General features: G+C 42.6%; 1 protein-coding gene across 2 annotated transcripts in view; it reads right to left on the bottom strand.

The window, feature by feature from the left end:
• The window catches only part of LOC135368665 (WD repeat and FYVE domain-containing protein 3-like), a 47,953-nt gene that overhangs the window by 16,975 nt on the left and 15,446 nt on the right, over positions 1-15,532 (bottom strand). Inside the window, exons 22-42 of one of the 2 annotated variants that reach the window (XM_064602097.1) lie at positions 14,883-15,055; positions 14,200-14,428; positions 13,093-13,229; positions 12,890-13,001; positions 12,479-12,669; positions 12,265-12,417; positions 11,734-11,807; positions 11,488-11,649; positions 11,037-11,131; positions 10,524-10,632; positions 8,675-8,892; positions 7,167-7,354; positions 6,906-7,034; positions 6,624-6,815; positions 5,980-6,135; positions 4,112-4,313; positions 3,967-4,038; positions 3,212-3,298; positions 2,970-3,108; positions 2,004-2,172; positions 82-273 (exon numbers count right to left, since the gene is read on the bottom strand). In XM_064602097.1, coding sequence (XP_064458167.1) covers positions 82-273; positions 2,004-2,172; positions 2,970-3,108; positions 3,212-3,298; positions 3,967-4,038; positions 4,112-4,313; positions 5,980-6,135; positions 6,624-6,815; positions 6,906-7,034; positions 7,167-7,354; positions 8,675-8,892; positions 10,524-10,632; positions 11,037-11,131; positions 11,488-11,649; positions 11,734-11,807; positions 12,265-12,417; positions 12,479-12,669; positions 12,890-13,001; positions 13,093-13,229; positions 14,200-14,428; positions 14,883-15,055 — 3,179 coding nt within the window. The remainder of the gene's footprint in view (positions 1-81; positions 274-2,003; positions 2,173-2,969; positions 3,109-3,211; positions 3,299-3,966; positions 4,039-4,111; positions 4,314-5,979; positions 6,136-6,623; positions 6,816-6,905; positions 7,035-7,166; positions 7,355-8,674; positions 8,893-10,523; positions 10,633-11,036; positions 11,132-11,487; positions 11,650-11,733; positions 11,808-12,264; positions 12,418-12,478; positions 12,670-12,889; positions 13,002-13,092; positions 13,230-14,199; positions 14,429-14,882; positions 15,056-15,532) is intronic. The other variant, XM_064602098.1, reaches the window with a different exon arrangement.

The following is a 15,532-nucleotide window of genomic DNA, read 5'->3' as shown; positions in this document are numbered from 1 at the left end:
GGAGGTGGAATCCACACGTTAATGCGGACCGCACATGGTAAGTCTGCCAATTCCCTTGAAACAATGCAAGGGTGACATCACCTGACTGACAGTCTGTATTTGCGTCTGCACCACCTCCTTCGTGTAACCACTGCGACGTTCCATGTCGAGGAAGTTCATCCACGAACGACAGGACGTCTCGTGCAGCACATTCCACAACGACTGCAAGTCGGGTATCTGACCCGAGCTGCCTTCTGCAGAAGGCAGGGTGACCTTGCAGAGCTCTTCTAGAACCTGTATGCATACACACAGGTAAGATTACAACTGATAAATTCTGTCCTTATCCGGTACTATCCTTAATGGTACTGTCTAACACGAACACAGCTTAGATGAAGAACAGCTCGACAAGCAGATCGATAGAATCATAATCGGATATAAAATAATGCGGCAACATTATAGCAAGATGAGTAGAGCCTGCAATATCATGCAACAATTGACACCCTTTACTTTGCAGAAAAAATATTAGTGAATTTAACTGCCTTTCTGCTGCGAAAATTTAGTAAGCTTAATCTTAGGCTCAGTCGTACTGAGGTTGTCCAAGTATTTAAAGAGATTGAAACATTTATTTTACTGAAAAACAAACTTTCGGACGGAGTCCGTCCTTCCGTCCGTCCGAAAGCTTGTTTTTCAGTAAAATAAATGTTTCAATCTCTTTAAATACTTATTTTATTAGCTTGCGAGTGCTAGACTTCTCCCATTTTTGCCTGAGGTTGTCCAGGTGCGAAAGACCTGCACTTTACACTGAGCCGCAGAATGTTGACTTAAGTTCAGCCGGTGAGCACGAGGGCTTCGACAGAATTCCACAAGCAAGTTTATCGTCACTCCAGTTGGCTTCTTGGCGCTCATATTGCTGCACATGATGTCCACATCGCTGCACTTCACTACAAGTTGATGTTACTCTGCATCCATGCCTTCAGCAACAATGCCGCACGGCGCCAGCAGTGAAGCAGTGAAGTATCACTAGCTTAACACACTTGAAGATGTGCGACGTGCATTTTTATCAATAATGCTCCCTCATTTCACCCTTTCCTTCATCCCTCCTTTCTCTTCATATTTTGTGGTTTTCACATAGCAGCGTTCAGTGATTCTATATTCAGTGACACTTTTTTATGGAGCCTTCTTGGCAAAATTTTCGCTGCTTGATAAAGTGAGTAGGGTTACATATACAGTCAACCCTCGATTTATGAACCTTCGATTTATGAATTCACTCATTTTATGAACACGAGCACGGGGAACCAAACTTTTTCCATTCATTTTTCCCTCGTTTTATGAACCTCGATATTCGAATAATGAACAGAATTTCTGGGAACCAACTAGGAGTTGCCCAGCGTTTTTGCCCTCAATTTATGAACGGATCGTTCCGAGGTCAACAGAAACCTTCAAAGGGATAATTCCGTGGTCTTATGAACGACGCCTGAACGGACAAAACGTTTTCCAGGTATTGCACCCTCGGTTCTTAACCAATCGAAATCGGAACAACAAACGGGTTTTCCGGGGTCGCACAAGGTGCGACCAAGTGTTCCTGACCTCAGTTGATGAATAAGGTGGTCCCTGTCACCCGGAGATTAATAAACGGAGGTTAAAAATCCCGGAGGAAATCCGAGACCAGTCCAGTGCGAATGTGGTGACATCTCTTCTTTCCAAGATTGACACAGCGGAAGGCATGGTCCAAAGCAAAATTAAACAATCTAGTATTGCATAATAAAAAGAGTGTGAATGCGCTAACGTCTGTTCTTTGTGAGATTGATACAGCAGAAGGCATGGTCAAAAGCAAAATATATGTCATTATAAACACAATCCCAACACGGAAATACTGTTCCATTTGCTCGATAGTACTCAGTTAACTGAATCTTCGATTTATGAATCCTTCGATTTATGAACGATTTCTCGGGGAACCGAGGGTGTTCATGAATCAAGGGTTGACTGTATACATATATTTATGTTCAACTTTTCATGCCTCTCACCTGCTTTTTGGCTAGGTACACTATCTCCCACACTTTGCAAGCCGCTGCTGCGACCAGCAGTGTGCCCTCTTCCGATGATGACAGCGCTCTATTGTCTGTAGCATTGCGGCTACGGTCAGAGAATGAAGCAGGGTTGATGTGCCATGTGGTACGCCTTACAGTCTCCATGCTGCGTTATAGTTCAAACAGACACGGAGCTTTATTAGACATGTGTTGGAAAATCTGCGCCTCTTGAAGAAGTGTTTTTGAGCAATTCCTGTCAGATTCCTGGGCTGTTATTTTTGACCACAGGAAATAACTGGGGTATTGTATTCCACCTTCACTGCAGCGCTAAATAGCTAGACAATGTTAATATGACTACAATACCAATATCTTTCAAAAGCTGACGAAGCAAACAACAGCACAGCTTTCTAGCCTAGTAATTGCATGAATAATTGTACCAACACCTAGAGCCAGAGCGTTGAACCAAAACGTTTTTCGGTTTGTTTCGAGTTCGGGTCCGGCCAAAAAAGTTTGGTTATATATATATATATATCGGTTCAATTAACTGGTTCACAGGCTGTAAACCGGTTCGGAACCAGTTCGGGGTTCTAATGTGCTACAAAATTATAGGAAGCCACTAAAAATGATACAAGATCTCTTAGTTACGTTTTTTATGCATTTATTTCTGTTTTTCGACCAACAGGACCCCCTTTCTTCCCTTCCCCGAGCAACGTGCCGCCAATCTAGGCAGGCAGACTGCTTGAATCCCCACGTCACCCCCACCACACACCAACACGAATAGAACCAGGATCCCGAACCGGTAACCGAAGTTTTTATATCGGTTCGGTTCCGGTTCATCTCCAAAATGGTGCTAGTAATTACAGTTCAGTTCCGGCTCAGTTCAAGCTAAAAATTACGGTTAATTCCAGTTTTCGGTTTCAGTTTCGGTTCGACGCTCTGCCTAGAGCAGACCACTGTGCATACCTAATCTGAGCATCAGCTGTGAGCTGAAGCAAGCAGTAGCAAAGACATGGGATGAAGTCTGCCTCACAGTTGGCAGTTGTCACCATAAGTGAGCGATGGATGATCATTTTTTGCAAACACTCCAACTTGGTCATCTGATCTGGAACACAAAGTGTGATGTGTGTAATGCCACACCTTTGCAATTATACCATCCAAGCTAAGAGAATAAGTTCCCTTTCTTGCATTACAGTTGCAATGCTTACCAGCAACAGATTCTGTTGGACGTGACAAAATGAACAGCAACGCTCTGTTGAGGCTCTTGTACATGCTTTCTGCTTGTATGTTTAAGCCTGAAAATATATCGAGAGCGATGACAGAGATTAGCATACTAAACATCACAACATTTTGAAAATCAGGTGCTATCTTGGGTTAACTAGAAAACGTGGTGGAATTGGTTGACATAACTTTATTTGCGCTTTTCCTACCCCTCTATCATCCCACACAATTATCCACAGGGTGTGTGCATGGAAGCAGAAGAGTCAGATCACGGGCGTAGCCACGGGTGGGTTAGGGGGTTCAACCCCCCCCCCCCCCCGAATTGTACCTTTGGTACATTTTGTGCATTTGGGAGAGGGAAACACCTCCTCCCCCATGTTAAGTCTCCATAGACCCCCCCCCCCCCCCCCACCCCCCCAAATTTTTGATCTGGTCTGGCTACCATGCTGAGTCAGATCTTTAGCAGCTCCAAATCTCACCCCCAGCACTACCAAAGTGAGCCGTATTAGAAGAAAAATTCGAAATTGCCAAGTAGGAACAGGGTTCAACTATAGTCTTACAGGTCAGGAGGTAAATTCAAGCAAGGTAAATTCAGCATTTACTCAAAATCTCTAGTCACAATACAAGTCAACATAATATTAATTATAAAAGTACACTTAAATCTGGGGCATCAACACAAGACAAGTGACTTGAGAATGAGACAAGAGTACGTGGACAGACAAGTTGCGTGTATCCTGCCAACCTTTGCGTTTGACCTGGCTAAGCAGCTTGATTATGAAGTCCAGGACCTCGTGTGGATCTCTTGTGTAGACACCTGCAAGCAAATTCAATTTCACATTTGTATCAGAGATTAGAGCAGAGGAAGCCTGGAGATTGGTGTCTCATACCCTGCCATAATTTGTCCACAAGACATGAAGTCAAGTAGAAAACATTTGGTGCAATGTTAGAATATTTTCCACCAGCAGCAATGGGTAGTGCAGCCTGCTCGCCGAGAAATACATCAGCAGCAAGGAGGTGTTCCATAACAGACGAAAGTATCTCAGTTATAAACTCCTTCTGTTGATTCAGTGTTGCCTGTGATGGGAAGGCCTGTTAAAGAAGAGGGCATTTCACAAAAAATCCTGTTTTAAGAGGTCAGTAAATAAAAAAAAAGTAAAAGATTGAGCCTAATAGTTCCAGCTACTATTCGCATGGCAAAAAACAGCAATACCATAATTTCCGGTGCATAACGCACGTGTTATGCAGTTCAATTTGGCCTCCGGGCCACCCATGCACGTTTTACGGGTATTACGGGTCCATGTTATACATAGAGCCTGACTTTTTTGGGTTTTATTTTTGGCCAAATTCGGGGGGTAAATATAGGGTGATATTTTTCATTTGAAAATTTGGGTGTATTCAGGTTAAATCCCGTTACAGTATATTCTGTCGTCAGGAATTCGGGTGTATTCGGGTGATTTTTTTTTGTTTAATAAAAATTTGTCTTAACATGGAACTAATGTTTTGCAATGTTATCAAACTTTATTTTAATGCACTCTTATGAGTGTGCCACACGACCCGGATGTTTTCGGGTAGATTCGGGTTAAACCCGAATTTTACAGATTTCGTTCGGGGGGTAAATATCGGGCGGATACGGGTTTAACCCTAAAAAGTCAGGCCCTCGTTATACATGGTATTTTCAGTCGTGGCAGCAAGCTATTCATAGATTGTGAGTTGGAATTCTGACGAGGATTCCAACAATTTCCTGTGTATAATGCACATGTCACGCAGTGGAATTTGGCCACTGGGCCACCCATGCCCGTTTTACGGGTATTACGGGACCATGTTATACGTGGTATTTTCAGTCGTGGCAGCAAGCTTTCATTCATAGGTTTTGAGTTGGAATTCCAATTAGGATTCCAACAACTCGGTGACAAGGTACTGCTCACGACACAGTCACAGTTGTCTGAAAACGCCGATCAGTGAATCCGCAGCCTGCGTTTTATAGGTCGCCCTCCAAAATGTTATGTCGATATTGTATTTAAGGGTAGACCACATGGTGCACATTACTCGAAACGAATGGTCATGTAACACCTGGAGATTTAGAATGGGATTAACAGCAGGACGCTAATTTCAGACAACCGTGTCGCGAGCAGTACAAAGGGCTTAGACACGTAGTCTTCCGCAACCGATGTTAAATACGGTGTGCTGAGACTTTGGCGTACAGTAAGCTGTGGCACCGTTCATGGCCATAGACTGTATGTAGTTGTCTTGCAGGGTCAAGTCACGAGTTGTAACGAATTATTACCGTGCAAATCCCAACACAAGTTTCCTTGTTTTCTGAGCATAAGCTCAGACTGGCTGAGCCTTGTGCGATATTACACGCCGGTGCACATTCTATGTGGTACTTTTATCTTAAAACTCGAATTTAAAATCTTAAAAGATGCGTTATGTGTGGTGTGCATTATTGGCAGAAAATTACAGTAGTCAAATGTAGGATAAAGCATGGAAGGAGTGCATTACAGAACGGTTGTTGCAACGTTACTCAAGCAAACACATTTCTACCACTGCAGAAAACAAAAGAAAGAGTCCCCACTAATATTTACAGACAACAGCATCACACGTGATGCAGACCTTTCTGTCCCAGTTTATGTGGGTTAGCTTACAAAATTTTAATTTCGATCTGCATTCCTTTGCACCATCCTCACCCACGTATGTTTCTCATTATCTGGATTTGGAAGCAACGAAGTATCTCGGATTTGGAGGACAGCCTGCTTACATCTAGCACGAGGTCAGTGACGGGCGGCTGCTTTGTGGGGAATGCCAAGGATAGACTGTCCACGATGATGACCCTCAGAAAATCCATTATGTACTTGCGAGCAGGGTGTTTAGAGAGACCGCAGCTGCCATCAACGTTATCAGTCGATGAAAGAATCTGGAGGAAAAAATGTTTCATGGCAAAGACCGCATATCAACATTTTAACATCAGGCACTGACGTACAGCTGGGTACCCTTTCATGTAAGAATTTGCTTATCTTAGAGCCTTGTATTTTCTGGTTAGACCTGATAAAACCCAAGGAAACTCATGAACGAACTTGCAAAACTCCAAATACTGCCACCAATATGGGCTCTGGAGAATGCTAAGCACTGCATATTAAGCACAGCTTGTCATCTAGTGCTAATCTGAAATCCTAGAAGCACATTTTTTTCACTTAAATATAATCATTATTTTCCACCCATTATCGCCTGATTTTACCCTTTTTTTATAGCCCCACAAATAAAAAAACAAACTTTTTCGTCCCCTCAATTTTCAAAAAACATAAAACCTGAAAATACAAGGTACACTACTTAATCTACACCACACATTTGTTTATGTTACGTAGTTGTAAAGTGATATACTGAGCCCAAAAACATGGTGCCAACCTGAAAGTCACCCATGGGGGAATGTGTTTCCTGCACTCCATTCCAGATGGGAAAAAGTGTAGCTGTCAGAGCACACAAGATGTCTGATCCCATACAGACAGTTGCAAAATCTGCTCTGTTGTGGTACAGGTACATTAGGAACTGTACCATGGTGACAGGGTGGTCGTCTACGCAAGCCTCTTTCCCTGCAGGCTGAAAGAGGAATACGGTGCAAAATAAGCTACAACACCTGCAATACAAAGAAGAAAAGACTTCAACAATAACTCGGTAACAGTCACCAACCTGGTTGAGAACTGTGCGCACCATTGCCAGTAGCACGACAACCAGTTCAGAGTTTATATCCCCCTGGGTCGTGACAGACTGTCCTGGGGGTACCCCAAAGACGAACGACCAGATGTTGTCCAAGGAAAACTGTTTACCGAAGAACGAAAATGCACGTCAATGCTGACTGCCCAGAAACTATGGCAGAAATCATCACATTAAGGGCCCGTCAAGAGCATGTTAAAGGGACGGTCTCGTACTCTCGTGTACTCAAGTGCTAACCTGCATGCCGCACGGAATCCGTGACACTGGACGTGCCATGAGCATGGCAAGGAGAAGAAAGTGCACATCAGCAATGGCTACATGCTGGCACATAAGCCACTGCAGCTGCTGAAATCCGGGTACTTGGTACACTTCTGCTTTGATACTTCCGCTACCCAGCTTGCTGTTAGCCGCAGCCACGTTAAAGCCTGTATTGAGGAGGGCAAGTTACGTTGTGTGCCTTCATAATCAATTGCATCAAGTCCAGTCAAAGAAGTAGTATAAAGTAGAAGTCTGAAGTATAAACGGTGCATGCGAAACATGTTGCTGCATTTCATTGCTAATTTATGCGGGTATTTTTTAAATATTTATTTATATAATACTGCCAGCCCTTGCCAGGTCGAAGCAGGGAGGTATAAGATAATAAGAGAAAAATATAGAGATGGGACGAATCCAGAATTTTACGAATATGAATCAGAGTCAAAGGAAGGTCTGCGAATCCACGAATCTTAAGAATCTCGAATCTTTCTATAAAAAAAGAGTTTAAAAAGCCTGAAAAAAAAAACTTCTACTGAAAAGTGTTTTGAAGCAGAATATGATACATTTATTTAATGAAAAACAAATTAAATAATAGTGCAGTTTCAGGAGAAAATATACCCATATAGGTCTTCTTAAACGTAATTTATCTAACATGTTGTTCAACAACTATACAAGAAATACATAAGCTCTCGAGTCTGAATTATTTCCATAAACTAAGCAACTACATGTATATAAAACAAAATCGTGTTACTTTAAAACTTGTAATGTAACTGTTCCTGCCTGAACTCTTTCAGTCTAGAGTTAAATATTAGTTACAGTTCTAACAACAGAGGACAAAATCCAAAAATTTACATCTATAAGGTATAGGTATACATATATGTATATAAGGTATTGGTATAGGTGCGCATTCATATATATAAGGTATAGATAATGAGGGGAAAAAAGCCATTAAAGAAACAAGGTAAATGACGCTAGACGTGTTTGAAATTCAAAATTACAGATTAAGATGGCTTCTATACTCAGATTCTATACAGACACTCATGGAACGATGCGACAGCACCAGAGGACACGTGTTTCACCGTATAGATATATTAAGGTATTCTTTAGCTTTACACTAACTGTTACAAAACTATTACACAATTATAGACCTGTACAATTTTGTTCTACTTTAGTTAATATATTTGGCTTACGATATGCCCTTCTCAACTAGCCGCATGAATGAATTGTGACAAAAAAGCGACTGCTGTCAAATGAAACATTCACAAAATTTAGGGTGGCTCTCTTTGTTTGAGATGACTGTGAGGCTTTGTGCGTAGAATTTACTTTGGTGATTTTTAAACTCATTAATTGAATAATCAATCATTAAAATAAATTAATGGCATTTTACGTTACTATTTAATCCTACACCAAACCGTAATGTCACTTGAAATTTCTTAACTGTCAGCCCCATAAAGGATCGGAAAGATGTAAATTCTACATCAAAACAGTACCTAGAAAAACAGTTGTCCGCTGCTGAAGAACTAGGTCCGTCTCGGTCAGCCAGCCGCCATTGGAGGATGCTTCACGGAACTTCTGCATGAGTGGGGGGTGGCTGAGGAGGACGGTGAGCAATTGCAGAGCAAGCACAATGGTAGTGGGGTGCAAGTGCCCCTGCAGGAAGAGGAGGAACCAATCGAAACCGAGGACGTGCGCCAGCTCCTCACAAAACCTGCACAAAAACAACAACTTTCTTTCACATGACCCCAAGAAAGATCATCATGAACAAAGCAAACACACAGGTAGCACATGTCTTCCATCTTGGGTTGTAAATGTTCATCATACAGGAATAAAATGTGATCTGTCCTTTCAGCATCGCATGGCAGATGTAACAGGCATTATGTCGGTACTGTGCTTTATGTAGACGCATGATCAGACACAGGTGTGCATGCACCGCAAGCATTGCCTGGCAGCACATGTGGTGGCTGACCTAATTCTTACATTAACCCTGTTCCACGGCTATGTGACAAGATAAACGGATATCCGTCAAAGTTGCACGACACAGGTGTTACTTCAAGAGCATCACCGACCTGTGAGTGCACATTTGAAATGACAGATATTGCAGTAATGGCATGATTATGTAAGGGCTTGCGCTCCAAGGGAAAGAGAAAAAATGATGTGATTCTAATGTAGCAAGCCTTATTTCAATATGTTGGGTACCTTTGCCATTATGTGACAGACATCTATGGTACTTTACTATCAGTGATAATATTACTACTGCAAGAGTGCTGTGAAAGGAAGAAATCTCCATTTTCCTTCAGGTAAGTTAGCAGCAGGGCTAGGGTATATTTTTGTTACGCATGTTGCTTGAGGGTTCCTTTTTATTCTTAGTGTAGCACATCTGTTGTTTGTAGCAGAGTTGCATTACAGATTTGTGTCAATAGCAGATTTCAACTTTGACTCTCACACAAACCAATGTCAAACACGTTAAACATATACAGTATCATAAGTCCCAGGGTTTACAAATTCCTTCCTTTTTGTTATACTCAGGGAGAAGTAAATATATTAACAGACAGTTTCTTCAGTCAAACAGACTATTTAATTTTCCCCTTAGGCTAACAGTGACACATGGGTAGAGCCTTGTGTTTCAGGGTTAAGCTCGGTACAACCTGCTTTTACTTCACCATTTGCATCTTCTTAACTTGGTGCAAAATCGGAAGATCCCTGAAAATGAACTTGCCAAAATGCAGTCGGACACCAATACCAGCACTGCACATTCATAGAGCCTGAAGTTTTTGGGAAATATTTTTTTCTAAATTTGGTGGGTAAAAATCGGGTAAATAAACATTTGCACTAAATTTATGCGAATTCGGGTGAAAAACTTCCAGTATGCTAAATTCGGAGAGAAATCGGGCTCAGTTCCTCAAACTAACTGTGTGGTTTGCTGCCAAACAAGTAAGTTTGTCCATTCGTACAGACGAGGGCAATTTGCCGGGTAAAAATCGGGTTTCACCCTAAAGAGGCAACCTTCAATTCGGGGTGCAGAATTCGGGAAAGAATCGGGTAAAACCCGAAAACTTCAGGCTCCGCATGTTCATCACAACCGCTCAGCATCTCATGTTTGTCTGCAACACGAGACATGCTCCGTATATTTATTTTCCACCCAATATATACCTACATAACCCGATTTTATCCTACTTTACAACTCCAAAAATAAAACCCGATTTTTGCTCCTTGATTTTCGAAAAACATAAAGTCCAAGAACAAAAGGAGTCTACATGTGCATTGACACTGATGTAGATGTGATACATGTAATGACGTTCAGAGAACAAGGCCCCCCATATCACCTTTTACAGCACTTACATAGTGTTCACAGGCTTTGTGCTCTGGCAGATCATCAGATGCAGTATATGAAGGCACCGGTTCCTCAAGCACACATAGTGAATGAGAAGTGCAGTATCATCCATGGACCCTGTGTTATGTTAAGAAGAAAAAGAAAGCATGGAAACAATTGCTTGGTATAGGTACTTCCAATCACCTTCTAAGCATTTCAGGGCTACTACAATGATCACAATTTTGTCAATGTGAATTTTATAAAACATTTGTCAGTAGTACTGGTACGATACAGCGGTACGAATGTGATGACCTTGAATGTGGCTAGCGTTTGTGGGTGTATGTCTAGGTGGGACAAATCTCCAATGGGATGTGAAGCAACGCTACTCCTCCGAAAATCATGTACATATTTGTGGTGCCTGTATTTACTTTGGCTGAACCCAAAATCAATTGCATTTGTAAACATTTACTGTTCACAGGGCCTTAGAAACATTAATGTCTATGTATCTGTCACAATGGAAGGAGAGCATCACATGTTGTTACCTGCATTTTCTGAAGCATCCATCTCTCTCTTTAAATTCAAATGCTTTTCAGAAATGGAAGAACTTGGCAGGGTAGACACCATGAACTGTCCAAACCTTAAGAGGGAATGGCATTTCCATAAGTACAATGGCAACTACCATCTTACATTGTGAAGAAATACATACTACACAGAAGGTCAAATAAGCCTCAGACTGACTCAGCATGCAGGTCCAGCAAACCACCCAGAAGGGTTCGCATCTTAAAAGCTACACTGATGTTGCAATTTCTTGCTTATTACAGCAACCCTCCTTTTCTAAACAAAGTACCAATGTCTGTGTACTTTGCTTGTAGTGAAAGTCACCAAACCACAACATACAATGCCTTTCACACAGTTGACAACAACACAAAGTATGCATGGATTAACAACTTGAAACAACCAATAACAGCTGTCACTTAGGAAAAGAAGACCTACCGGAGTACGTCTCCGGATCTGTTCGTGTTCTGGAGAAGTGTCTTGAGCAAATTACAGAGCAGACGGATGGTCGACGTGCTCAGACTTGGTTCACGCAGCATCATCAAGAGCCGAGTGATGATTTCCATCTCCCGTAAGATTTTCAGGTTTGCCTTTTGCTCACTGTAAAGTGCACATCCATTCACAAGGTGATGATAACTGCATTAGTAAACTGACACGGTCCCACAAAAGGGCAACAATCCTAACCTGGACTCTGTGATCAGCTCATGAAAGTGCTCGTAAAGGGACTTTTGCAAGTCACCGGGAGCATCTCGCCACACCTGAGCGCAAAATAAACACCCACCATGGTTACAAAAGTCGGTATTCAACAGCATATAAGTTGTGGGTAAGACCCTTTTCTAAATTCGGGGGGATAAAAATCGGGTAAATAAATGTGCGCACTAAATTCATGCGAATTCGGGCGAATAAAACTGCCGGTATGCTAAATTCGGGGAGAAATCGGACTCAGTTACTCAAACTAACTGTTGTGGTTTCGTACAAACGGTGATGCAACTGCATTTGCTGCCAAAAAAGCAAGTTAATGCATTCCTACAGACATCCCAGTGAGGGGAATTTGTCGGGTAAAAATCGGGTTTCACCCTAAAGGGTGAACCTTCAATTCGGGGTGCAAATTCGGGGAAGAATCGGTTAAAACCCTAAAACTTCAGGCTCTAGTAACGCATCAGTTACGAGGGCACACAACGTGTGTACGACAGCAGGTCTAAGAAAAAAAATTACCTCGAGATTGCAAAGCAAGTCCTCGAATGCGGTCATGTTTGGGATGACCGTTGTCTCGCGGCCGCTGTCCACGGTGCCCACAAGGGAGAAGGCAAGATGCAGTATGTGGCTGTTCAGTAAAGAGCTCTTCTTTTTCAGGAGCATGGCCAGAGTCTAAGAGAACGTTATTTTCAGATTTATCGTACAATTAAAGTTGAAATTCGAGCAACCTCACCTGGTAGCCCTTTGTACGGTCCATCTCCTGCTGCGCGGCACGGTTGCTTCGTACCACACATACCAGCGCCTTTACCGTGGCGTAGAGTCCCTCAACATCCTGAGCCATGGCCACAAGCCCCAGGAGAACTGCCACACCACCAATGTTTTCCAAGGTCAGGGCCACAGGTCGCGGAATGAAGGTCCGTGCTCCTGGTGAGCATTAAACATGTACGTGGTTTCTCTTGTGAAGAAATAGGCTTGGGAAGTGGGTATTGGAAATGAGGGGACAGATGTTTTGGGATGTCTCATAACTGTTCTCAACAACTGGTATATTGACCTAAGAGGCTGATGTTCTCATTTGATCTCAAATACGACTTGCATGTTCTCATGACGTTGTAAACAATCTAAGGAGACTAGACAACAAGCTCACCTAGATATCCGATCAGAACACCTCCAATGCAACGAGCAGGTCCACTCAAATGAGCAGCAGAGTTGTGAAGGATTCGAATCGGAGTTGCATTTTCGTGAGATGACATCCCAAGCTAGAGATTTTGAAAAAGGATACAAATACCAAATTATTGGCACATCACTTATAATTCAGAACATTCAGTCTAACCACACGTGCTAACTTACCATCTTGGCGATGGATTTACAGTCTGTCTTACTGTACACTCTTCTAATTTTGGCAAGGGTCATGACAGAAACTGCAGTTGCATTCAGACCAAAGACTACTTTTTCTTCATTCACCATTGGAGATAATGGTTCAGTGCCTGAGGCAGAAAGGGACTCTACTTAGTACAAAATGCGTAACAATTCAAAACTGATTTTTTCAAGCAGTGTGCTCTGTGGTATTTCAGGGTACCAGAATTTTACAGCGACAGCTGTTAATGGGAAAGTATCGGGACTTTCCCATTACCCCACCCTTGGTTTCGGTTTCGGTGATGCAAAACAAGTTAAAATAATCTAAAGCTAATAAAAGCAGTTTTGACATACTCAGAAATGGGTACGTTGTCCCAGAAAGTGTCCCAATTTTTCAGCGTTTCCTGTCCCACTTTTGCCCCGATTTTAGTCATATTGTTTTCCTGCTAATCCCAGCTCTACACATTGCCCACTCGCTTCACAGGTCACAAGACAGTCCTCGTCACTCTAAAGTAGTTGTGCATATAGTATCAGCAATAAAAGTGTCAACATCCGCACACAACAGCTACGGCTGAAACTCACGTTACACAATCGTAACCGTCCTGTAATTTGTTCCTGCTTGTGCAGTAGGTTACAAGTAGGGCCTGACTTTTTCGGGTTTTATTTTTGGCCAAATTCGGGGGGTAAATATCGGGCGATATTTTTCATTGGAAAATTCGGGTGTATTCGGGTTAAATCCCGTTACGGCATATTCTGTCGTCAGGAATTCGGGTGTATTCGGGTGATTTTTTATTGTTTAATAAAAATTTGTCTTAACGTGGAACTAATGTTTAGCAATGTTATCAAACTTTATTTTAATGCACGCTTATGAGTGTGCCACGTGACCCGGATGTTTTCGGGTAGATTCGGGTTAAACCCGAATTTTACAGATTTCGTTCGGGGGGTACATATCGGGCGGATACGGGTTTAACCCTAAAAAGTCAGGCCCTAGTTACAAGTGCAGTTACAGCATTCAAAGCTGCTGTCTTTACCGTTCTTGACATCACGCTACTAGCGTGTTAATGCTAGTGCAAAATCGGAAAGACACCATCAGAACCTCACCAGTCAGCACCGCTGCCTGCATGCTCCCTACATAGCTGGGCCCAAGGGAGTAAACTTGGTGGACGACTTGTGGTGAAGTGACATCCTCCAGTAGGTGGCATGGGCCTTGCTTCCAGACTAGACGTGAAGGATGTCGAAACTGTGGAGGTGTGCCGATGAAGCCATACACGGAAGACGCTGTTGTCAGGTTGGCTGCACCTCCACCAGGATTTTGAGAGATATAATTGATCTAAACAGCAAAGAAAAACAAGGTGAATTATTTATAATGCTCACATCAAAGGACATGATGGAAAGTAACTAAGTGTGGAAGACACAGTCCCATTACTCCGTCCTTTTTAATATCGAGCGTTAGCAATGTTCCTGTGATACTGCCACAACATGGTCCCCACAACATTGTACCAGCAACCTTGCTGCAACGTTCCGTCACAGTTGCATTGGAAACATTGTTGCAGAAGCAAACCAACAATGTCTCCAGAACATAACCTCTGCAGCATTGCTTCAACACTGAGAAAATGATGTTGTAGTAATGTTGCGTTTGGTTGTGAAACATTGCTGCAACACAACGACATTACAGCAACATTGCAGCAACATGGCTGCAACACTTCTGCAAGTTTCTGTTTTGACTGGGCTAGGTCTTTTTAGTTTCCAATTGTGGTGAACTGCACTGTCGTTATTCTGTTTACCTTTTGTGTTGAGACGTGTTGACCATCGATGTAGAGAGAGACAGAGCTGTTTTTGAGGACAGCCCTGTTGAGCACAACCACCACATGATGCCACTGGCCTTCCTGTAGTAGCTCGGGAGTCCATATACGAACACAGCCTTCCTCTCGGACTTCAGGTTCCCAATCTGCACCGGCTTGGCAAGAGCACAGCACAGCATCAGTGTCATGTGCAACCACATAGCATCAAATATTGGGGTGCGTGCAAATAATCGAGTACACAAATCGAATATCCAATATACAGTTTTCCGAATATTCGAATATTCTCCGAATATGAACGACGACACCCCAAAAGTGGGCTTCACCTGATGCTTCTCTGAATGAGGTGAAGCCTGCTTTATGAAGTTGCCAGTGCTGCAGGACCAGCACAGGCGGACCTGTGTTTAGCTTAAGATAACGTTAGCACAGGGTGATTACACTAAAGCCATGGGCTACAAATAGCAAACTTTTAATGCAAAAGGCACATACTGTAAAATTTACGCAAACATTAATTATTCGATTCGGTATTCGGCATTTTTTCTCCCATTCGATTCGAGATTCGGTCCGACTTCAAATATTCGGATTCGCACACCCCTGTCAGAAATATATGACGTCCCCCCTCTGGGTCAATATAT

The sequence above is a fragment of the Ornithodoros turicata genome, chromosome 9 (assembly GCF_037126465.1).
Source record: "Ornithodoros turicata isolate Travis chromosome 9, ASM3712646v1, whole genome shotgun sequence".
NCBI lineage: Eukaryota > Metazoa > Arthropoda > Arachnida > Ixodida > Argasidae > Ornithodoros > Ornithodoros turicata.
This window is presented reverse-complemented; position numbering and strand designations above follow the sequence as displayed.